Below are 24,678 nucleotides of genomic sequence, written 5' to 3' on the forward strand. Positions count from 1 at the left end.
TGCAGAAAATGTTGTTTCCATCACAGGAAACAGCGTTTTCTGTGCACAACAATCAAGGGTAGATTTTTCACAGGAAAAGTCTGGAATGGCAAGGATTCTTAGCAATACAGGATTCTTCTCCTAATGGTTCCTCAACAATAGAGAGACATGCTTTTAATAATCATTAGTCACCAGTTCTGAATTCACTTTGTCCTCCATATCCACAGATTCTGCACCCCCAGTTTCCACCATCCATGACTTGAAAATATGACCCCCCCCCATAAAGCATAGTACAAATCTTGCTGTTTGCTATTTTATATAACTGACATCATTTTACTACTACATTGTATATAATAAGATTTGAACATCCATGGATTTTGGCATCCATGGGAAGCACTAGAGCCAAACCCCAATGATTACCAAGGTCTCATTGTATTCTTTTCATCTGTATTCCATACTACATATGACATGCACAAGATTGTGTGCTTTCCTCATGTTGAAGATTTGAAACTCATTGAAGACTGGAAACACTGCTTTTCTTTTATCATCACAGATCGTTTTTTTTAAGTCCCAAAGAGGTCATCCAATAGTTTATGGAAACAACCAGACTTCATGCTATGGATAATAATCTTGTGCTTTTAAAATGAACCATTGTTAAAAAAAATTACTTGCAGAACAAATAAAATATGGCTATTATGGAAAACAGAAGTAGATATTTTCAGAAGATTAAGAAAGAATAGAGTGGGGTGGGGATCAAAAAGTCCAAATTCATGCTGGTTAAAGAGTAGACAGCATCAAAGTAGGGCCCCTTTTCCTTGACTGCCCTAGCTGAAATCTATTCAGGAGCTGCACTTCAGCAATGGATAGAGCCCATGACAATTATGGGACAGATCTGATTCTTAACTTTGTTCAATATGCAATAGGGGATGAGCAGATATTTGTATTGAAGCTCTTATCTTCCCCAATGTTGAGAATGTTTCTTCCATTCCATACAAAAAGTAGAAAATATATCTATTACCCAGTATAGGATTGTTAAGGAGGTAGGACCACAGGATGTCTGGAGGTCTGGACTGAGTGGCCTGGAAGTCTGTATTTGGCTCACAAGCTGTAGATTCCCCAGCCCTGCACTAAAGCTGTGATTTAGCATTAAATGGACCATGATGTAAAAAAGAATTATGGCTGAATTAAGCTAAAAGAATTAAGCCAACTGCCATGGCCATGAATGTTGTGAACAGACAAAGAACATCCATAATCAAAGACATTGAAGCACACATTCCATACATTATATTCCCCAATCCATGTGACCAAAGAGGGCCAGGCTATTCCTAGATCAAGAAAATACCTTCATTATACCAGATCTTAGTAATGTACCAAGTTAGCCATATATTTCATTCAGATAAGGGACTTAGCCAGAGATATCTGTGTTCTGTCATGTTTATACTCATATCTTTTTCTAAATCCAGACATGAAGAAGATAATTTATCCCAAAGAAAATATTACAAAGCAATTAATAAAAATGGCAATATAGAAACAGAGACATTTGCAAGAGCAACAAAAGCACAAACCCATATAAAGCAATGCTAGAAGCTTTGCATATAACACTCCATTTGAAAGCTTTGGAGATTTACATAATCAATTGCAAACATCCAAGTCTTTCAGTTGATTAAATAATAATTAACCAAAAGACAACGTTTTTCCATTATTACAGTTTTAAATCTGTTTGGTGACATGAACATGAGACCAGGAGAAATGTCCGCTTTGGGCATATTCTTGCAAATCCATGAGATATTTTCAGAGGTTTAAGGGGAACAATAAACAACAACAAGTAAACCCCTGAACACATTGCCTGAGTGGCCTGTCAGTCTCTGGAGCAATAACAAAACAGAAAGGAGCATATGGTTGCATTTTATGACGTATTTGTCAAAGACAAATCTCTGCAGGACCTGAAGCATGAATGCAGAATTGCTTTAGCATGTTCCACTTTCTACTCTATTTATGCATCTAGACATTTGGAGAACAGCTTTTAGTTTGCTGAGCTTTCCAGTCTGAAACTGATGAGACAGATTTGTGATTACTCTGTACCCTTGCAAAAAATTGTTGGGGATTTTTTTTTGGTATTTTTGTTCAATTAAAGTGCTTTCCAATGTGCTTTCATAGGACCAATATTATTCACAGACATTTTAAAATTGTGGCTTTTAAGTCTGTTGAGAAATGGATGGTGAATACAGTGCACACATCCTGTGCAGTGGAAAGGAGGCCATTGCTCCATGGGAAGATGAATTCCCAGGTTCAATGTCTGACATCTGCAGGGTTCCTTTTCAGAGGGTGGATTAACAGAGAAACAGAGATTTCCAGATGTTAAAACTAGCTATCTCAGTGAGTAATGTATTCATGGATCATTTCTATTCATTACAAAATGCCCACTGAACTCTGCTGTCTTTCATTTAACTATCAGTTCTGGAATGAAATCTTCACTTATGCTAGTTGTGGACCTTTTTATGTCTTTGGTCTATCTTTGATTCCAGAGTCATTTAAACAAATCAGACACTGATGTGATATTCCTAAATAATTAGGTAGTAAGCCCTTCATCAGCATGACCAAAATGAAATGAAATAACCCTTTTCCAATTTGGTATAAGCAAATATCCATATAAAAATCATGTGCAACATAAATGTTCTGATTGGCTCAAATGTATGTTTCTGACATGCAAGCCAGCTTTTATTTGGTGCTGACTTTGCTGGAGATGATAAGCTATGGAGATATACATCTCCAAACAGCTGATGAACAATGGGATTGTGTATCTTACTTTCTAGATTTACAGCATTCAGCACATTGCACATGCCTCCAAAGTTATTCCATTTCAGAGATCCTTCCCCTCTTGTTTAGGAAAGCAGAATTCACACTTAATCAAAATACTTTCTAAGGAAAGCCTGAGCTGAAGCAATAAACTATTCAATGCTTTGACTTGGAATAATCAATGTAGATTAGTCAAAACTAATTTCTCTTCTACCTTTATTAAATAGTGATTCCAGTGCAGGTTGGATGAACACAACTATAGCTAAAGCCAGCAGCAGGGTTTCTTATCTCTCCCCTGACTCAATATGACAAAGGCTTACAATGTCAAGTTAGAAAAACCACAAGACTTTCCAAATATTGTCAGTGATCCAAATATGGTGATGATTCAATGAATGTGCAATCTTCTCATTGTTGCTAAAGCATATAGGACTATACAGAGCAGTACTTTTCAATATAAGAGAAGGTAGTACATCTTAGTAATTACCACATACACCAAGAGAAAACAAATAACAATCTACATGAATACTGGATTGGAAATATAATGCTTACCTGGAACAAAGCTTCCTTGGACCACTTCTTTATAAGCCCACCAGCCTTCATGGATTTTTGGTGAATTCTGTTGAGCTACAGGAAGAAAAAAAAAGCAGCAATAAAGACAGGACCACAGCAGCATCCCTTGTGTTTGACATTGCACTCATAACTGACAGATGATAGGGAAAAAAGGTTCATCATGGTCTTACACAGAACCCAGAGGAACTAAATTAGAAAGACCATGCTCCTGTTTTCGAAGAAAACTTTAAACTTTGCTCCTGTTAATGAAACCAACTTTGACATTGGCTGCTGTCCATCTAGACTGGAAGAGCAAGGGGATAACAACCCCTAGTAGGTAGAGTCAATTATGGGTTGCACTCCTTCCCTCCCTCTTACAATAACTCCGTGTGGAGTCCCCGGTGGCGCAGTGGGTTAAACCCCAGTGCCGGCAGGACTGAAGACCGACAGGTCACAGGTTCAAATCCGGGGAGAGGCGGATGAGCTCCCTCTATCAACTCCAGCTTCTCATGCAGGGACATGAAAGAAGCCTCCCACAAGGATGATAAAAACATCAAATCATCTGGGCGTCCCCTGGGCAACGTCCTTGCAGACGGCCAATTCTCTCACACCAGAAGTGACTTGCAGTTTCTCAAATTGCTCCTGACACGACAAAAAAAAAACAAAACCAAAAAAACAAAAACTCCATAACATGACTCCTTAATTTTTAGCACCTAAATGAATGGAAGAACAACATCTTATGTTGCTTCTGCAGGTTTCTTCCCTTGATCATATGCATGAAACTAGTGAGTTTTGACCTTTAAAGCCCTAAACAGTTCAGATCCAACTTACTTATCTAACTGCATATCTTCATACCAACCTACCTGAACCCTAAGATCATCAGGAGAGGCCCTGGTCTCACTTTCCCCAACATCCCAAATATGGTTGGCAGCAACAAGAGAGAGGAACTTTTTGGTGGTCGTCCTGAGGCTCTGGAACACCCTCCTCAGGGAGATCAAAATGGCACCCTTCCTACCATCATTCAAGCAACAGATGAAAATGTTTCTATTCAAGCAAGTCTTCCGTGAATAAACCTTAGGCTGAAGAGATGAGAAGACTGAATCCTTACTGGGCAGTGCTAAGTGTAATAAGATGTGCTAAGGCAGCCCAATAGAGAATATGGTTTTAAATGCTGTTGATTTTGTATTGTATTTTAACAAGTTGGAAGCCACTTTGGATCCCTTTGTTGGAGGAAAGTGGCATATCTACATGAATACTGGATTGGAATTATAATCCCAGACCCCTCCCCCCTTTACCCTTCTCCAAAAGCCTGTTGGCAGAGGAAGGTCTTGACCTGCTTGTGGAAGGCCATTCCAGGAATGGGGCAATTCTGGTTTCTCTTAGGAGGAATCATATGGTCCATCAGATGTTATTCCTAAAATCTCTTTTACCAACATCACCAATGATTAGAAATATTGAAAATTGCAGTTCAGTAACACTTAGATAATTGCATAATTCCCAGGCATGGTCTAAAATGGCTTGTTTAATACTTATATTTAAATACTTCTGAAAGTGCTTAGTAATGTTCCAACTGAAGCACAACAAATTATGTAGATGGAAAGCCTGAGGGCAGACAACTGTCAAATTAACAATTTGTTAGCAGCTCTGAGAGCCTTTGTGGATGAAGTTGTTGTTAACTACCATTATGTTGTTAACTACTATGATGGACAATAACATAAGTGACCCTATGAACAAGAAACCTCCTAGAGACCCTATCACCAACAGCCCTGTTTGGGCCTTGCTGGTTCAGGGCTTCAGTGGTTGAGTCCATTCAATTGGAAAGCAGTGGCTGAAGATCAGGGTATACATATTCTAAATAAATAAGTAAATAAATCCTGAAATTGCATGTATATAGGAACGGAACAATGGATGACGAGTTTGGATCATGTTTTCAGTTATGAGATGCCAGTGAATGGTTATTGTGTTAATTGCTTAATCTGTTATTGTGTTAATTGTTTTTAAATATCCTGTGGTTGTTAGCATTGATTTTTTGCTGCTGCTGTTGTTAACCGCTGTGAGTCACCTAAGGGCTGAGAACAGCGGTATACAAATAAAGTAAGTAAATAAATAAATAAATAAATGTACAAACAACAACAAACTCTGAGTTGTTCTATGCAGATTTTTTCCAATGTGTAAGTTATGGCCAGGGAGAATGCTACTACAATTCTAGTAATTGGCATAAGGCAGTGTTTCTCAACCTGGGGTTTGGAACCCCTGGGGGGGGGTGTCACAAGGGGGTTTCAGAGTGGTTGCCAAGACCATCAGAAAACATATATTTCTGATGGTCTTAGGAACCCCTTTGACAGAGAAGGGTGAAGATCTCTCCACCTGTCCTTCTCTTCCTTTTTGGAAACATGATAAATCCTCCCACCAAAAGCCTCCCTCCACTGTAATTGGCTGGCCTATCAGCCAAGGGGAGGGCTGTTTCTGTGACTCCAAGAAGCAAGGGGACAACAGGCATACTTGGCACATGGCTGCTTGGTGCACATGTGCATGCAAGAGAGTGTGTGAGAGGCTGGAGGGAGGCTCATGCCAATGAGTCTTTTCAAGGCTTGGGGGTTCTGTGTGGACGGTTGGCCTAATTCTATCGTTGGTAGGGTTCAGAATGCTCTTAGACTGTAGGTGAACTATAAATCCCATCACCTACAATTCCCAAATATCAAGGTCTATTTTCCTCAAACTCCATCAGTGTTCCCCTTTGGGAATATTGAGTACTCATGCCAAGTTTGGTCACGATCTATCATTGTTTTAGTCCACAATGCTCTCTGGATGTAGGTGAACTACAATGCCAAAGCTCGAGGTCAATGCTTACCAAACCCTTTCAGTATTTTGTGTTCGTCATGGGAAATCTGTGTGCCTAGTTTGGTTTAATTCCATCATTGGTGGAGTTCAGAATGCTCTTTGATTGTAGGTTAACTATAACTCTAAGCAAGTATAACTCCCAAATGACAACATCAATGCCCCCTAACTTCACCAGTATTCACTTTTGGGTGTATTGGGTATTTGTGCCAAATTTGGTCCAGTGAATGAAAATACATCCTGCATATCAGATATTTGAGTCCTTTGAGTCCCCTCCAGGGTGAGAAAGGCAGAATAGAAATGTCATAAATAAATAAATAAATAAATAAATATTTACATGACAATTCATAACAGTAGCAAAATTAGAGTTATGAAGTAGCAACAAAAATAATTTTATGGTTGGGGGTCATCACAATATGAGGAACTGTATTAAGTGGCCAGGGCATTAGGAAGGTTCAGAAACACTGGCATAAGGGTTAAAGAACATAGTGTCCTCCTATTTTTAAAAGAAAATCTTTATTAATGTAACACTGTACCAATACTAGCATCATGCCATCATTGTGGGTTTTTTGTGTGTATGCAGTTTTGAACTGAAATTCAGAGCTGAAATTAATGTAAAGTTTTTTAAAATGGACAGTATGTTTCCAAATGTGAGCATGCAATGTATGATGGGAATTCATTAATTTAATAACTTCTACAGCAGGGCTGAGGAACCTGTGGCTCTCCAGATGTTGCCAAAGCATCACTCTTAGAATTTCTTTCCATTGGTTATGTTGGCTAGGACTGAGAAGGCAGAATCAAACAGCATGTGGGGGCCTACAGGTTTCCCATCTGTGCTCTAATGGCTCATCCTCACCTTTCATCACTCACATATTTTAAGTATTAGGAGATTTCAAAAAGTTTCAGATAATAATTAACAACAAAGGACACATTTAAATCATTAGTGATAGGAACAAAGAGTTGAAACCCTCACATACTGATAACATCTTCGAAAGGCACCAATTTCACATTACCAAGATGCTGTATCTTTTACAGCAAACAGAGTTCAAACCTGAGTATGTGATATTAAACAATTGTTGACTCTTATGTCCTAAATCATAAGAATGAGCAGACTAAAAATCAAACAACATTATTGGGAAGAAACCTCTACAATTACAACCATTTTGTCAAAGTCCACGATAATGTACATCTCATCTAAGAAGCCTTGCGTCACTTTTGCTTGAGGGGCATGTAAAATTTAATCAGGTAGGAATACAAGGGAGAATGCACATGAAAAGCTATAGCTGTTAGTCATGGGCCCGGTATCTGCATCATTCATTTGATTTGTGTTTTCATTTCATTCCATCCATTCAATGGAAAGGTCCCTCTTAGAATAAATATAAACTCAATACGACAGACAGGTGGAAGTGGGTACCAGCTCCGAACATGCTTTTCAGTTCGATTGCCACAGGCATAGGTCCAAAGCACCTGGGCCTGCCAGGGCCTGCAGCCAAGGAGTGCTGCTTACTCAGCATTCAGGTGCAGGCCCTTGCAGGCCTGGGCACTTTGGACAGGGCCTGCAGTTGAGCGCTGAGTAAGGAACGCTGCTTACTTGGTGCTCAGCTGCAAGTCCTGGCAGGCCCGGGTGCTTTGGGCATACGCTTTGGGTTGTGGAGCAAGACCACTGGCATCAAACATGATGGGTCTTCAGCCTCAGCCAGGGAACCCTTCAACTCCCCAGATGAAAGTGAGGTACCAAATAATGGGCCTAAAGAAAACAAATCTTTCGGCACCTGAAAACCAAAAACAAATATCTGCCCTCTCAATTTCAAGAGGTTCAGTAGAAACGGATTGGGGGGCCCACCCAAAGCCACGACATGAAACACATCAAGTTTTACCCTGAATGCACACGACTAACTGCACAAATGTTCCTCAGTCATATCCATCTTATTTGTGGATGGAGACATTTGAAGATTACTTTATAATGTTTCTCCAGAAAGAGGAAAAAATGTCCAATAGATTCCTAGGGGAGAGTTTCACAATTACTAGCAATGGCATCACAGTTTCATTTGCTTTCCCACATACATTCTCACTGCCGCTGCAACTGTGTTAGCAATGTGGCTGCCATTTTGCATTCTGTACATGCCCTAGACCTGATATGGATTTAAAGCATTGTCAGAAAGTACAGGGAGGAAATATCTGCAGGTCACATTTTGCAGTGCCCCTCCACCCCCAGGGTCAAAACATTTTCCAATTCCAAATGCCTTAAAATTATCTCTAGGGGGTATTGAATGAATTTCCACCTTGTTTGGAGTATCCCTGGAATGTCTCGTAATAAAAAATAAAATTTACAGAAATGTTCTAGGAAGGTCCTAAAACTTGTCTTTGCATCTCCTATATGGAAAGCATCTATAAACAGAGGGTGATGGCAGTGGAGATGGAAAGGGAGACAGTGTACCTCTTGTGTAAAAATACCTAAAGAGGGTATTTTTGTCAGGATGAAACCGTCTTTTTTTAGTATGATGGGGTTAGGATTATTGCCATGATGACCTTTCACACATCCTTTCCTGAAAGCATTATGGAAATCCTTCAGCTATCCACCAATTGTGTGCTGAAACATTTGTGGTCTGTAATTGATTTGCACTATGCCTGAACACTTCTGACAGCTGGTAGGCAGAAGCAAGCAAAAGAATAAAAATAACAAAACATTTTGCTTCTTTTTTTGGTGGCAATTAGATTTTTAACAGATAGTGTACCAAAATCTATAAGCAGGTTTCACCTTCAATTTTTTCCCCTGGCAACTGCCTGGGAAACGAAGTGAGAAACTATCTGTTTTCATCTGCTTATGAGCTTTTCCACTGAACAGGAAAGCCAGATTATCATGGTCTGTGCTAAATAACTGGCTGACACAGTGCAGCTGTATCAGAAAGGAGGCAGTGACCTAGCAATACTGTGGGTACTCTATATTTATAAAACCCTTATCAGGTCAACAAGCATCAAAGTAAACATACTAAAAGAAAAATTCACATGGAAAAACACTAACAACCAAATCTTAAATATGCTGTGCCAGCAACTGTGAAGTCCAGGCGGACTCACACACAACAAAGCTAACAGTCTCTTAGGAATGTAACTGAGCTAGCTAGAGAAGTTAGAGCAAATATGCCAGAGGATGCAAGAGATCCTAAATTCAAGAGACTTAAATTAATGAATTTTTTAAAAAAGGTTTAAAATAATCGAAGAAAGATAAATGTTCCATAAGGCCCAATCCTAAACTACAGGAGCAAAGGGATCAGCTATGCTATCAAGCAGGCAAACTGGGAAGCTAGTTCCCAGGGAGATATTCTTGTTTTAGTTTTGGCATCTTCACATTTGACTCCTGGAGAAAACCATGAATAAACAACATGGCTGACATGAATTGGTGACATAATGTCACCAATGAGGACATGACATTCTCAATGAAAGAAAAGGAATTGTTTTATGGCTTTCCAAACAAAGGGGAGTTGGAAGTATGGCCTGTGGTACTTCTTCCATGGATTTGATGGAAAAGATCTTGTAAAAGGACCAAGGAAGCCAGGTATTTGTAGGAGATGTCCCCTGAAACAGAGCGCTGTCAAATCAAAATGAAACAGGCAGAGAAATATTCCTCACTAAGTATCCTGTTTCATGTATGCACACACAGCACAGTGGGGCCATGGCATTTAATCTCATATCTATCTCATAGGATGGCAAGATGCCTGTCTGCTTCGTCTAAAGAATATCTGATACACTACACTACTGATATCTACTGCTGAGAAAGGCTTTTTCAAAACAGAAAGTCTAAAACATAGTCCATGCCTCAATCCATTTGTATGCAGCCACCTCAGGCAGCAGGTTTTGGTTGTCATAAAAGGGACAATAAATTTAAATTATTTAAATTGTTTAATTTACGGCTAACTTATTTGCACTGTCTTGGAAAGGGACAGTATGTTTCCATACTGGAAATGAATTTGCAGGACATGCCCAAATAGTATGGATGGACCTGGGCACTCTGACTTGGGAGGGAAGGTATGCAGTTTCTGCTCTGCTTCAGCCAGCAAAATGTGTTAGGTGCAGCAGAGCTAAAAATAGGCCTCAAAACATGGTCTTGAGGCCTTTTACAACATCCACAGATACACTTCTTCCTCCATTCCAGGCCTCTACATCCTCATTGGGGCCCTTTAGGGGAACCAAACCCAGCCCTTTTGGGGGAGAATGGCATTGGTGACAGAGATCTGGAGCAGTTTATGAGACTTATAAAAATCTTCCAAAAGTCATAGGTCAATTTTTTGCATGGGCACTGCCTGCGTTTATTAATATCGCTTCGTATGTACGAATCTTATGAAATAGATATGACAAACTAGTTACAAATGAAATTTTGCACAGCCCTAAACGATATGCTAAAGGAGGGAGAAAATATGGATCAGGCAGCAAAAATATGTAAGGCTTCTATTTTCAAAAAAAGAGTATTCCAAGATTATACCATCTACTGGCAAAAATCCATCAAAAACAAATTAATGTGTAATGAGTAAGACAGGGAGAGACAAATCTGCTAGTTTTGCTTTCTTCTCATTATGAATTTTTAAATGTCAAGTTTTTCTGTGAAATGTATCAAGATATGTACAAATTCTGGTAAGCATTTATCCAAACTAAACCAATCCAAACTCTCAACCATCTGTTCTACGAGTTCAGCATGTGCTTCAGCATTCAAAATTGAGAGGACCATGGTGTATTCACTTGTCATACAATTGTAAAGATGAGCATGGGGAGAAGGGATAGTAAGCTCTAAACTGCACAAATATAAATGTATAAAACAAAGGTATAAAGCTAGGCTTTGAAAATCTAAGCACTTTAATCCTCTGCCAAAATGGAAAATTCCACCACTTCTGCTTCCTCCTGCAGTTTTCAAAAAACCCCATGCTCTTTCCATCCAAATTATTAAGAAATATGTGAACTAAAAAATGGAACTCATCACCAGGAATGTGTATTATTTTCTTTCAAATATCAAAATACAGGACTAATTCACCAACATTTGAAAGAAACAGTCTTGCATAACAGTATGCCTTTCCCTGAACACATGGTGGATCAGTCAGAATTCCTAAAATTCAGTAAAAAAATTAATTTTGTTAAAGCGGCTGTACCAACTCTATCAATTTTTCTACAAGCACAAGATTGTTTATTTGCCATGTCAGGATTTTGTCCTGTCACTCTGTGCTTCGGCTATCCATGGAAGATTGAGTATGTTGTTGATTAGAGGGACCATCAGTCAGGCAGCTCCTACGCACGCAAAATAGCAAACAAAAGTGAAGCAGCTTTTCTATCAAGGATTTTGCAGTGTGGTTGTATGATGTTACTTAAAAAAACAAGTAAAACCCCTTGTTCATTTCAGTGTAGTCTCTGAGTGGCACCATCTTAGAAGGGGGGCAGGTCTCAGGCCTTATTTCAGTAGATAGGAAGTAATCTGCTCTAATTATGGCACTTGCGTTGGGACTCAGCCAGTGTTTGAGCCTGAATCTGTGATTGTGTTTTCCCCTCCTAATGTTTCTGGGTCTGATTTGGTTAGTGAGCCTGATGTGATCAATGAGGATGAGGTGCAAAATGGAGACACTTTGGACAATAATGTTACTGCAGACACTGACCAAGAGGGGTCAGGGGAAAGGCTAAGTTCTCATGAGAAAGTTTCTGTCAGAGCAAGGGAAGAAAGTTTACTCCCTTCTCCAGGCTTGAGTTTGCAAGATAGCTTGACACCTGGTGGAGTTAATGAAGAGATAGATAAGACCAGTCACCATCTGGAAATCAGCCAGAACTGTCGAGAGGCCCAATGTTTATGCAGGTCAGAAAGAATTCAGCAGTTAAGGCCAAAAACTGGGGGGGGGGGGGGTAGAAACCAGTTTTTGGGACTTAAATTGGGCCCTTAGAGAATCTTCTTCAGATCAGGCATCTGAAGCTCAAGTCGCCTGGAAATTCCTGTTTAAAGTGGCCTCGTCTCTAAGGATATATCTAGTTTTTCAAGTGGATTAGCAGTGGCTAGTCTAGTCATGGTTTTCTATTGAAGGCTTTTGGTTATTCACTGCATTGGGATTATTTCTGCAAGCTTTTTGGTCATTGTTATCATTCCTATGTTTGGACACTGCTTATATTGCTGCTTTATTTGGTTTTTTGCTTTTGGACTTCTACCTATTTTATAATCATCTCTTTTATTGGCTCCAGTTATTCTTCAATAAAAAAGGACTCTTCCTCCATTCAAGGTGCGGTGTGATTAATGATTAGAGGGCCCTGTTCCTGCTCTAGGGTGCAACAACTTGATTATATTAGGTTACTGCATGCAAAGAGACCAAGTCTGCCGAATGTTACACAGATCCTCTTGGGTTTCATTGAAGCTTGGAAAATTAGTACATATGAACAAGAATTCAGCCTTCTGTATATATACTTGTGTATATGTTGGGGCTGAGGGGAATGGACAATTCCCCCCAAAAAAATCTCTGGATTGATGCATACAGAGACCAATGCTGGAATAGGGGCATAGTTTGAAGGCAGTGAAAAGAGGCAGTGGTGAGGAATGCTCACACCACATCACCCTTCCCTTGCCCAAACCTGAGAAAGAAAGGCAGCCCTCCTTCCTTCCTCATTTTCTTTTTCAGTGTGAGCAGAGTACATCAGCTCAAACTATTTTGGGCATCTGAACTGGAGTGGATTGGAAGCCATAACAGCTTTCTCGATAAGCTTCTCTGCAAAGACATTGTGGTGGCCATTTTTAATAAGGGCTTACTGGAAAAACATGTGTACCTTATTTAAAAGGACTTGCTTTATTCATTACTAACGTAACAGGATAATTATTTCTTACTGTCACTGCAATCCAGAAAAGTACCCCATAAAGTTACTCATTGCTAACAAGTTGCTTTAGCTTCATCATAAATATAAAAATAGGTTTTCTAGTTTACCAACATAACCAATTGAGATACTGTATCTTGGAAATTCTGTGAAAAGTACCAAAGACATTACACAATACTTCTTTTTAAGAACTATCTTCCTATCCAGATGTTTTGGACTACAACTCCTTCACAAAATACAATTGAAGAAATGATTTCCATTTCTCTAAAATAAAAGTAGAATACCCATTATCTGAAACTCTTGGGACCCAAAGTGTTTTTTAAGTTCAGATTTTTCTTCCAGATTTTTGAATACTTGTATTTGCATATACAGTAAGTATATAATCATACATACTGGCGATGGTACCCAAGTCTAAACACACACAGACATTAATACATACTACCTATGGAACATAGTGTATATACACTGAACTATCAGAAAGAAAATCTGACTATCTTAGACAGACAATTTTGAATTTTAGAGTATTTCAAATTTCAGAATACTGGATAAAGGATACCCATGCTATGCAGAATCAGTTGCACCAGCCTGCTGCTTTGGGCAGCCTGTTCAGCAAGGCATGGCTCTCCGCCCCCCACTCTTTTATTTCTCACAGTAGCAACAGTAAGTCTCTCTTATTAGACAGAAAAGAGAGAAACAAAAATCGTTTGCAAACTTCTTAAAACTTTGTATGTGCGTTTTTCAAATAATATTTCCAACCAACCCAAGTCTCTGGTGCAATAAAGGATTTCAATGTGTCTCCTCACTTTATCGTTCAAAGCTTATACATAAGATTCCAGGTCACACAGACTTCTGTCTTAAACTGGGTGTTCATTTTTCATAGCCAATCAAAGGAAAAATACAGGTTGAGCACCAGTTATATAGAATTCTAAAATCTAAAATACTCCAAAACAAGCAATTGTCCATATGGGTGGCTAATATACCTTACATTTCTGGTGGTTCAATACTGTATACACAAACTTTGTTCCATTCATCAAATCATTAAAAATTGTGTATAAAATAATCTTCAGTCTATGTGTCTCAGACATATATGAAATATGGATACATTTTATGTTTAGACGTGGTTCCCATTTCCAAGATATCTTTTTATGTACATTTTTTTTTGCAAATACAGGTTTTCCAAAATCCAAAAAAAAAAAAAACTGTGGATCCAAAACACTTTTGGTTCCCAACAACTTTGAATAAAGGATTCCCATCTTGTTGAACACTAAGCTAGACTGGATTTCCTAAGCAAATAATTACAGATTATCTCCTCAAATAAGCTTGGAATATATACCATCATTGTAAAGAGTGGGCAAAGGTAACAAAAAAAAAAAAACCTGCTGGGGTCTCTTATTTTTTATAAGCCTGCCCTAAAATTAAGATCTGTTTAAGAAGCCCAACTTTGTGAGTACATGCTATCAAAGATGAAATGAGTATGGATTGGGAAGAGGACTTTTCCCTCCTCCTTCATGATGGTACTTTGTATGTGATGTCATTCCCAAGATAAACCCCCTACTTGCAGCTGGTCTGTGCCAAGAAAGGTTGGAATTTGTAAAAGAATGGCGTGACAAGGAGGAGGAGGAAGAAGCAATCCTTCCTGCATTTCTCTCCCATCAATGTAAGCCTAGTCGTGCTCTGGCCATTTGATTGCCACATTCTGCAGGTAGGGCTGTTCTGTATGTCTATTTCTTTTGTGGGCTTTAATTCAATTCTTTGTTTCACTTTTTTCATTTTATTGATTTTAACTTGAATCTTTTATTGTTACTTTATTGGGTTTTAGTTTTGAGCTGCCTGAAGACTCTACACTAGAAAAGTGGCAAACTAAGATTGGGAATAAAAGAGAATCAAAGAGCTAACTGTGAGAACATGACCTGCATAACAAAAAGACTCACACAGATTGCAATTGGTCCTTAGTTCCACTAAAAGGTAGCATTTCAGATACGGCATACTTATTTCAAGAGGCACAAATCTATTCAAAAAGCATATAACAGCAGGTCAGGATAGTAGACAGGAATAAGCACAACACCAGCACAATTTACAAGGCTGTCAACTTCTACAGAACAATCATCCAATGTTATGAAATATAGCAAGACTAATGCTAAGGAGGCATCACCCCTCAGGCATCTGTCTGCCACAGATGCAGACATCTAATTTGAAGTTTAGTATTAATGTAATTATTTAGAATCTCAGTTCAGGAAATTGCTTAATGAGCATGACTTTTTCTTTTCCTTTTTCTTCCTTTGGAACATTTAACATTTAAATGGAAAGAAGCCAATAGTATTATAAAGAATCCAACCAGGACAACCAATCACATATATCTGTATGTTTTCTATAAACACACACAGAGAGTACTATAACTAAGACAAAAACTATTTTTAAGGAGTCAGTGGATGGATACATATGTAGATATATAGATAACACATTTCCTCCTTGAACATGACAGTTTGAAATTTCTCTTTCGACCACCAGTTTTTTCTTTGTTGAGTCATTCTTTTATTTAGGAGGAGATATAAAGAAAAACAGATTGTGTACATTCAGATGTTCCTGGCATATATTTTCAGATCCATTTTCTTTAGAGCCATGACAATAATTCCGGGGTTCTGCCATTCCAAAATCTGCAAACATATTTGTTCATGATATATAATAATAATGTAAGGAACCACAAAGGTTATGGTTGATTACATAACCAAAATGCCCCTATCTTCACAGGACCTATAGTCTTTTACACTTGGAAACTTTTAAGGGAATGCTTTCAGGGCTCTCTTCTATCACTGGTCCCTATGCTCACTCTTACATTCTTGAAGGAAGATCTCTCAATAATCATGTACCAAGCAATAGATCTTCCTCTGAATTGAAGAGCTTGGCAGTAGGACAGAGACCCCTTTCTATTGTACAACCCTGTGTTGTGGCTCTCTTGCTCAGAAGGCAAGGTTGCTTCCTGCTTCTTTGCTACTGTGATTGCTCCTTTCGGTTTCAGTTTCCACTCATTTTGGTCCTCTTTCAAATTAGGTTTCCTCACAAATTGCATCTACTTTCCCACAGAACCATTCCTTTCAAACTGGCAACTTTGCAAGCCATCTTCTATGAGAGACATGAAATAAATGAGGAACTTTGGACCAAAAGCAGATAAACTATTTGTAGACCAAATCAACCCCCCTCCCATAATTGCCAGCCTGACTTTACCTTGCATGCTTTCTCCATATGTCCACTTAAATATGGAGTTGTGTGTGAGGTAAACTCACACACAACTGAACTGCAATTGTGTTCACTTCTGTTATGTCACTCTTTCCATAGTATGAAAATACTGTAATGTCCAGCTTTGAACTGTTGATGGCTTTTACCAACTGGATTTTCAGCCATTCCTACTTCTGGTTACTGTTAGCAATGTAAACAGTGATGTAGCACCCCAGATTAGACTGCTCAGTATTTTACACAGTATTTGCATTTCCAATCTCCCCACTGCAAAGGATTCTCTAGACAAAGTAAGCTAATCTTTTTTTTTCCTTGTGGTGAATTTACATCTTGTCTTGGTAAACAAAATCTGTTAGTCTTTATCTCTTTAATAAAAATACAATGTATTATTTAGAATAAAGCACAGTCAGATACATGGGAAAAAAGCAGGGAATAGAGAAAGATAAGAATCATAAGCCTTCAGTAGTATGATTCATCTAGTCATTTCCTATGAGAATCTAAAGTGGTGCCATAAATCAAAACCATATAATTAGTTTTTCTCTTTTAAAATGTCTTCAAATAAAATGCATTATTATATTAGACAATACATTTCAGACTTTCCTGGCAATTTATAAGATAACAGCCAGAGCCAGACCTCTACAACTAGGAGTCAGTATGTAGTAAATTTATGACTGCGAGGTAGCTATTACCGCTGCTGGGACAGGTTTACCCTTCTCTACCTCCATTAATTTATATCCTGTCCTTTTTGTCAAACTGGGACTCAAGATGGGTTAAAACAGAGAAATTTCAGTAATATAGTTATATGATGAAATGGTCCTTCAATCAATAAATTAAATATCCCTGCACATAGAAAAATATGTGACAATGGAAACTCCCCTCATCAGTATCTGGCTTTTTGAATGCAATTTTACTTTGTACAATTTTTCTTAATATATGTAAAAACATCCCATAGTTTATACTTCTACACTGGGTGACCATGGTACCTTCTACAGCATGCGTGAGAAATTAGTTGGGTTTGTATTTTAATGTGAACTCAGATAATTCATACTTTCCGAATCAATATATAAGCCAAAACTGTTGTACACTTAGCATTTCCATATTTACAATTTTGCAGTGCAGTTTTACAAACCCAAATCCAAGTAAATATGTATAAAGGGAACATGTGCATGAAAACTCATTATATCATAGCTATGCATGAAGCAAGGGAAATTGCATGAAGGTATAATCACTCCCCAATGGTCTCCTGCATCTTGATATGGTGATTCCTCTGCTGATTCCACTGGGAATCTGAACACATTGCAACTAAAATTGAGGTTTAAAGGATATCTGAGGCAGGGGGGAACAAAGAATCCCACCGCTGCCACCAGTATAAAGAAATCAAGCGGCCACACAGCTTGGGCAGGGTGGTCAAACAATCCCACCGCTGCCACCAGTATAAAGCAATCAAGCGGCCACACAGCTTGGGCAGGGTGGTCAAACAATCCCACCTCTGCCACCAAAGCAAGGGATGATAAAGTATTATAAATGACCGATGTTATTGGTAGAATTAGCCGCCACCACCTCAGCTTTATTGGTCTGAGGAACCAAAGGTATGAATGTGTTTTAGGTAAGGTGTGTTTGCCCTTGGTTCTTCTGTAACTCCTTTACTGATTGACTGGACTCTAAAAGTGTTTGACAGACTGAAGCTGACACCAGTTAAAAGTGAACTAGAAAAGGTTTATTAAACTTAAAGAGTATTTCAACTCATAGGATGAGTGGTACAGAAACTTGATTCAGTTGTAGAGACTTAGTTGGGTTAAATAGTTAGTTCTACTAACAATAAAGCTTTTATTAACTGTGAGTTCCTTAAACACACTGTTCTATTCTTAGAAACAGTATCACTTAGAGAACAGACTCCTATCTGTCTCACACATAGGGCAATAAGCTCACTTAAACTTCTCCTAAGTCTAAGCAGACAAAGCTCTCTTTTTACTGGTCCTCTCAACACAGTAAAACCCTAGCCTTTGTCTCAACCTTATTCCCTATCCTTAAGGCTCACTAAAAAAACTCTTCTTCCCTGTCAGAACACTATTTAGCTTCCTCTCCTAAAAATCCCTTCCTTCTGTGTCCGATGTCAAGACACTTCTCTCTCTCTGTCAAGAGCTGACAGCCTCTTTCCCTCTCTCAACCAACTCCTCCCCAATTGCTTTGACCAATCAGGAGTCGGCTTGACTCCTCCTCCTGCCTCTGCCCGCCTTTCAAGACGACAGCTACTGACAATCAGGCTTCGGCCTGGCCGCCTTAAAGGTAGTTTTCACTACAGCTTGCCTTGTAAAACTGAACACTGGAGAATAAAGTAGATGGAAGGGGAAGACAGGAGGAAGTATAAGCAAGGAATTATGAAGGGCATTACTATTCTCTCTCAATGATTTATCCGTATATACTTGAGTTTAGGCCAACTTGAATATAAGCCGAGGGACCTAATTTTACAAAAAAACCCGCAAAACCTGGGAAAACTTATTGACTCGAGTATAAGCCGAGGGTGGGAAAAGTAGAAGCTACTGGTAAATTTCAAAATAAAAATAGATACTAATAAAATTACATAAATTGACGCATACATCTTCTCTCTTCTTGGCACAGCAACCCAGTTGGGTTGCTGTGCCCAGAGGAGAGGCCGCAAACCTCCCTCTCTCAGCACAGAGATCCAGCTGGGTTGCTGTGCTGAAAGAGGAAGAGGCATGCAGTTGCTAGAAAGGCTTCTTTCAGCCCCATGCCTTCCTCCCGGTACCCTCACTTGAGTATAAGCCGAGGGGGGCTTTTTCAGCATAAAAATGTCCTGAAAAACTAGGCTTATACTTGAGTATATATACAATCAAAACTTTCATCGCTCAGACCAGATGACTTTTTTCTTCTTCTATTGATCATGGTTTCCTCATGAAGGAAACAGTGTAATGGGGAACAATTATTGTAGGCACTGTTATGAAGTATGTGTGTGTATGTGTGTGTGTGTGTAGATTTTGGAAGGGGGGAAGCAATCATACCAATGGTTTGTATTTGCAACCCAGCTTTTGTGCTTTCTTCTTTCACCTTGATTAGAAGGCTCCTCAGCTCCTCCTCGCTTTTGGCCATCAAAGTGGTGTCATCTGCATATCTAAGATTGTTAATGTATCTTTGAGCAATTTTCACTCCAGCCTTGCATTTGTCAAGCCCCGCACATCGCATGATGTGTTTTGCATACAAATTGAATAGGTTGGGTGAGAGTATACATCCCTGCCATATGCCTTTCCCAATCTTGAACCAGTCTGTTGTTCCATGGTCACTGGTCAGTTATTGCTGTTGCTACTTGGTCCTTATACAGATTCCTCAGAAGAGTGATAAGGTGTTTTGGTATGCCCATACTGCCAAGAACTTGCCACAATTTATTATGATCCACACAGTCAAAGGCTTTAGAATAGTCAATGAAACAGAAATAGATGTTTTTCTGAAACTCCCTGCCTGTCTCTATTATCCAGCGGATATTGGCAATTTGGTCTCTCATTTCTCTGCCTTTTCTAAACCCAGCTTGTACATCTGGCAACTCTCGCTCCATGTATTGCTGGAGTCTTCCTTGCAGGATCTTGAGCATTACCTTACTGGCATGAGAAATAAGGACCACTGTATGGAGGTTTGAGCAATCTTTAGCATTTAGAAAAGACTAGGCTTTGATAAGAGGAAGCAAGGTTCACATCAGCTAAGGTCTGAAAAAGCCATCATCCTGAAGGACAGAATTCATAATAGAATGGATCCTTGGTATTTGCCAGGGTTTGGTTCCAGGATCACTGATGGATACAAACCATTATAAATAATAGCACAATACAATGGTGCCCTTTATATAAAAAAACAAAATCAAGGTTTCCTTTTTGGATTTTTGAAAAGAATATTTTCAAGCTGTGGATGGTTGAATCCATGGATATAGAGAATCAGCTGTGCAAAAAGCAGTCTTTATCACGCTGCTTCTTCCTCTCTTTTTTGAAAAACAAGACTTCCGACAGTTACACAAAGTTACACATTGTGTTAGCCCAAGCGTGTAAAGGATCTTCTGCCACTGATTATTGTTAAATTATCATGTATGGCTTGATATGCGATTAACAATGTTTCAGATGTAAGTGATTAATTGAATTAGATTTGGTTGCCTACTTTGCTATAACACTGACATTGCAACACTACCTAGCCAGTATCTAAGAGTCCATTGTCATAGGTACATCTGAAGCAAAAATGTGTCCTTTCTTCCCAACAAATTGGCTGTGAATCAAAGGGGGTTACCTAATGAAACCGAAAATTATTATTCTGTGAGAAACGTTTAGAAGTGAAGGGCAAGCATGATCTTTCTATGTCTATAGTAATTTGAAATATTATCATACTGTGGCACTTATAAAACATTTAACACAAAAATACGGAGGGAGAAATTACCTTAGTGCTACCTTCCCCCTCAATAACGGTGGGATGTCTAGGTCCTGCATTGACAGCAGCAGGACAGAGACTAACCTATCTACACACCTATTACTCTCTAAACTGGAAAAAACCTTGAAACGGCATTCACATTTTGAGAAGCAGCAGGTTGCAGACATTGCTGGTAGCTGCTTTGTATTCCATCATGTAGTGCAAAATACACAACAAACTAGCTTCACATCCCTCATTGGCTAACATCTTGTCTGTTTTCCATTTGATTAGCAGTCACCAGCTTGTGTTCAAGCTCTCACACTCTACAACCTTACTATGTTTGGAGAAGTGTGTGAAAATATGTGAAAAAGCAGACCCTTGTAGGTAGCTTTAGTTCTACCATGATAAATGTTTATCAGTGTTGCTTTTTGGCATGCCTTTTTTTAAAAAGAAAAATTGAGATGAGTAAGGCTGTAGCAGCTGTTACTAAAATTAATTTAAAAAACAACAGAGATCAACATAATGGTATATTTTCAGCTATCTCACAACAAACCAACAAATCCTCTCTCCAAAAAGATTTTGAGTAGGACATGGTTCCTGGTAGTTTGGGAGGCTTGGATAATGATGCCACAAAATCCATTGTCCTCATTTGCTGGTAGATAAGCTATCATGAACCAGTTTTTTTCATCATTAACAAATATTGGCACAAAAACTGACAATAAAGTATTTTCCCTTTGGACTTCTTTATATCATTTTTTTTAAAAAAATTACAAAATTTCAGATTATTAACCATAATACTATAGAACAGGCTGTATATCAAAATCTGGTATTTGTGGGTGGCAATGATATATAATAGCATCAATGCAAATCCTAACACAAGGTGTTTCAAAATGATAGACCCAATTTCAAAGCAGTATATTTCACAATGGCAACAATTTACAATTATACACAAAGTAGCCAAATTATCAACTTTTACTAACAATTTTAAGCCAGATACAAACATAAAAAAACCCTCTGCAAATGGACAATGTCTTATTAGATCTCATGTTGCGGGGTCACCATTTTGTGAACAACTGAGGGCTGTTTGTACACTGGGGGAGACATCTGGCAGGAATCCGTTGAAACTCGATGCCCTACTCTTTCAAGGGGTAACTGTTTAATTCAAGGGTGATTCATGGTTGTAAAGCCATTTCAAATTGGAAATGTCTTTTTGAAACACCCTGTACTTTATCACACCAACTATCTGAACTAATCCCCACACCTGGAGATTGTATATCCTATTCCATGTGATTAGCATAGTTGATGAATGGTTACCACTACTTATAGAAAATATGCCTTAATAACTGATGATAAGCTCTTATTTTGCAAGTTGATTTGTCTTTGGGTACCAGCAATAATTACCCATTCCACCATTTGACCATCTACAACCTACAGCAGCAGGTTGTTGCTACTTCAGATCAGAGTACGGTCCAATAGGCAAGTAGATTGTGATGGCACATGTCTCATTCCTCACCCCAGTTCTGGCAACATTATTATTTTACTGTTTGTAATTTTATTTGCTGCCTGAAGTCTTCTGACCAAAATATCAATAAGATTGTGGTCTGTCTGTTTATGGGTCATTCTCAATTACAGGTAATTTATGAACAATTAAGAAACTTTTATTTCTCAGATTCTTTGTTAAAGGATTAGTTCAGACACACCTCTCTTCCATGTGTCTTTGCCTCAAAGTAGAGCCACTAGAAATTCATTCACTTTCTTTGCACCAACATAATCAACCTCCATACTCTTTTAGTTAGATACTCTTTCATCTAACAGTCCAACTACCTCTGTAGCCAGAATTGTGGGTTTTTTGCGTGTAGGATTTTGCACAAAAAGGCCTGGGGTAAGTTGGGCGATGCTGGCCATTGGGTTATGGCTTTTCCACATCAGGCACCGCTGGATTTGTCATGATTTGTGGTGATTCTGGTGGCACATATGATGAGGTCCTAAGACTGTCCCCTTTGACATTTCTAGTTTGCATGACATTCAGAGCAACATCCCATCCAATATGCCATTCCCTATCCTTCCAATAGAGTTTGTATCTAGAAAGCTCTATTCCACTGATTTCTTTCTATTCCACCATTTTTTCAAATGTTCACTATAACTATGTTCCCTTTTAAACTGAACACAAATGTATGCCAAAGGTTTCTAGCATAAGCAGAGAAATATCTATACAATGTGTTCTTCTCCAGACAGCTTTGACATTCACAGCTTCCCCGATAGACATTTGACCTCTGTGACTAGCTTTTTTTGCTGATGACATTTATACCACATTCTCATTTGGGTAGTGAACATATTTCCCCCCTACACACAAACACTTTATCCAGAACCAAAACCTTTCATAGGGGGAGCTCCTTTTCACAGGGGCGAAGTGAAAAGGAGCTCCCCCATGAAAGTTTTGGATTCTGGATAAAGTGTTTGTGTGTAGGGGGGAAATATGTTCACTGTTGTCTTTTAAAAAATGCTTTTGGAGTCTATAATTAACTTTTTCCTATACCTGAAGGCAAAGGTTAGAAAAGCTCCTTTGTCTTTGAAGGAACAGGCATGTTCCATCATATGATGGCTTAAAACTAGAAAATGTTGATAGCCTGACTGTCATTCCTTGCAATTAAAGTGAGTTAGCTGTCCCTTCCTCAAATATTCATGGGTCTCAAAGATTAATACTCTAAACTCTCAGTGTCACCTTTCACAAGCTGAACTCAAACCCAACCAATCTATTGTAGGCAAAGACATTAATTAAATTTAAACTCAGCGATACTACCATGCATGCACCCAACAATTAAAATGTTACTTATACAATCTATTCTACATCTTGCTCAGGAGAACCCAAGAAGAATTTCTTCTAAGGTATAAATTAGATGCCTTTAAAATTGTCTATGAATTGCATCAATTGCATCAATTGTCACTGCAGATCAGGGTCCATTGTTTGTTGTACTCCTTTGTTCTTGTGTGCCTTCATGTTGTTTTGGACTGATAGTAGCCCTGAAATATGTTGTTTTGTTTAGAGGGGGTTGCTTAAGCCCTCCTCTGAGGATAAGATACTTGCTCAGGGCTAACCAGTGAGTTTTGACGGCCAAGAAGACATTTGAATCCTGGATTTCAGTTCCACTACTGAAACTAATATAAAATCAGGTCTAAATTCCTGAAGTATGGAAAGCTCATCATCTAGACACTATCTTTAATTATATGTTCTTTGGACAGGGTGCTAAAGATACTATAGTGCTGAAGATTATGGTTGTACTTCAATCAGATTCAAACTAGAAATTCTGGTGGAGTAATTTCTGAGAATAAATTTAATATAATGAATGTGCAACAGAGCCTAATTTTTAGTGGTTATTGCCCTATATACTGTTTTAGAAGTCGAGAAATTTTAATTAAAAAATCAACCCAAAACCCTGCATTGACTTCTATAGGTGAGTGTGAGTAGTACTGTATCAGAGTTTAGTCTGTCCTAGGAGAACCTAAAAATAGCACCAATCAACTCTTTGCTGTATCACAGCTTCTGGTGTTTTTAAAAAATATTTTATTGAGGTTGATTACAAATAAAGATTTAAAATACTGGGGAGCAAGGAAAATGGAAAGGGGAGGTAAATCCAAGGTATTGAAGGGGGTGGGGTGGGGGTGGGGGAGTCTTTAAGATGGGGAACAGAGGGTGGGGTCATAGGGGAGGTGGGTTGGGGAGTGTTTCAGGCTTCCAATCATCTTTGCTTCAGGTATACTCTTCTTGAGATCATCAATCTTGTCCGCCGATCCTCTTTCTCTCTCTTCATGAAGAACGGTTGTAAATTGTTTTCATTATATATCAATCAATGGACGATTGACATATAATGAAAGCTTCTGGTGTTTTGATTACCTGGACAATGGTAGTAATGGCCAGGGATGTTTTCTCTCCCCCCCCCCCCCCCACCCCGAGGCACCACTGGTATTTCCCCCTTCCTGAGGGATGAACCTCAACTTATCCACAGGTCAAATCAAAATCCACAATTTGGCCCTAAAACTTGCCCTTGACTTGTATATGGGGTC

General features: G+C 38.7%; 1 protein-coding gene across 1 annotated transcript in view; it reads right to left on the reverse strand.

The window, feature by feature from the left end:
* The window catches only part of CA10 (carbonic anhydrase 10), a 377,635-nt gene that overhangs the window by 303,298 nt on the left and 49,659 nt on the right, over positions 1–24,678 (reverse strand). Inside the window, exon 3 of the mRNA XM_060764005.2 lies at positions 3,325–3,399. Coding sequence (XP_060619988.1) covers positions 3,325–3,399 — 75 coding nt within the window. The remainder of the gene's footprint in view (positions 1–3,324; positions 3,400–24,678) is intronic.

This window comes from Anolis sagrei, chromosome 2 (genome assembly GCF_037176765.1).
Source record: "Anolis sagrei isolate rAnoSag1 chromosome 2, rAnoSag1.mat, whole genome shotgun sequence".
Classification (NCBI taxonomy): Eukaryota; Metazoa; Chordata; class Lepidosauria; order Squamata; family Dactyloidae; genus Anolis; species Anolis sagrei.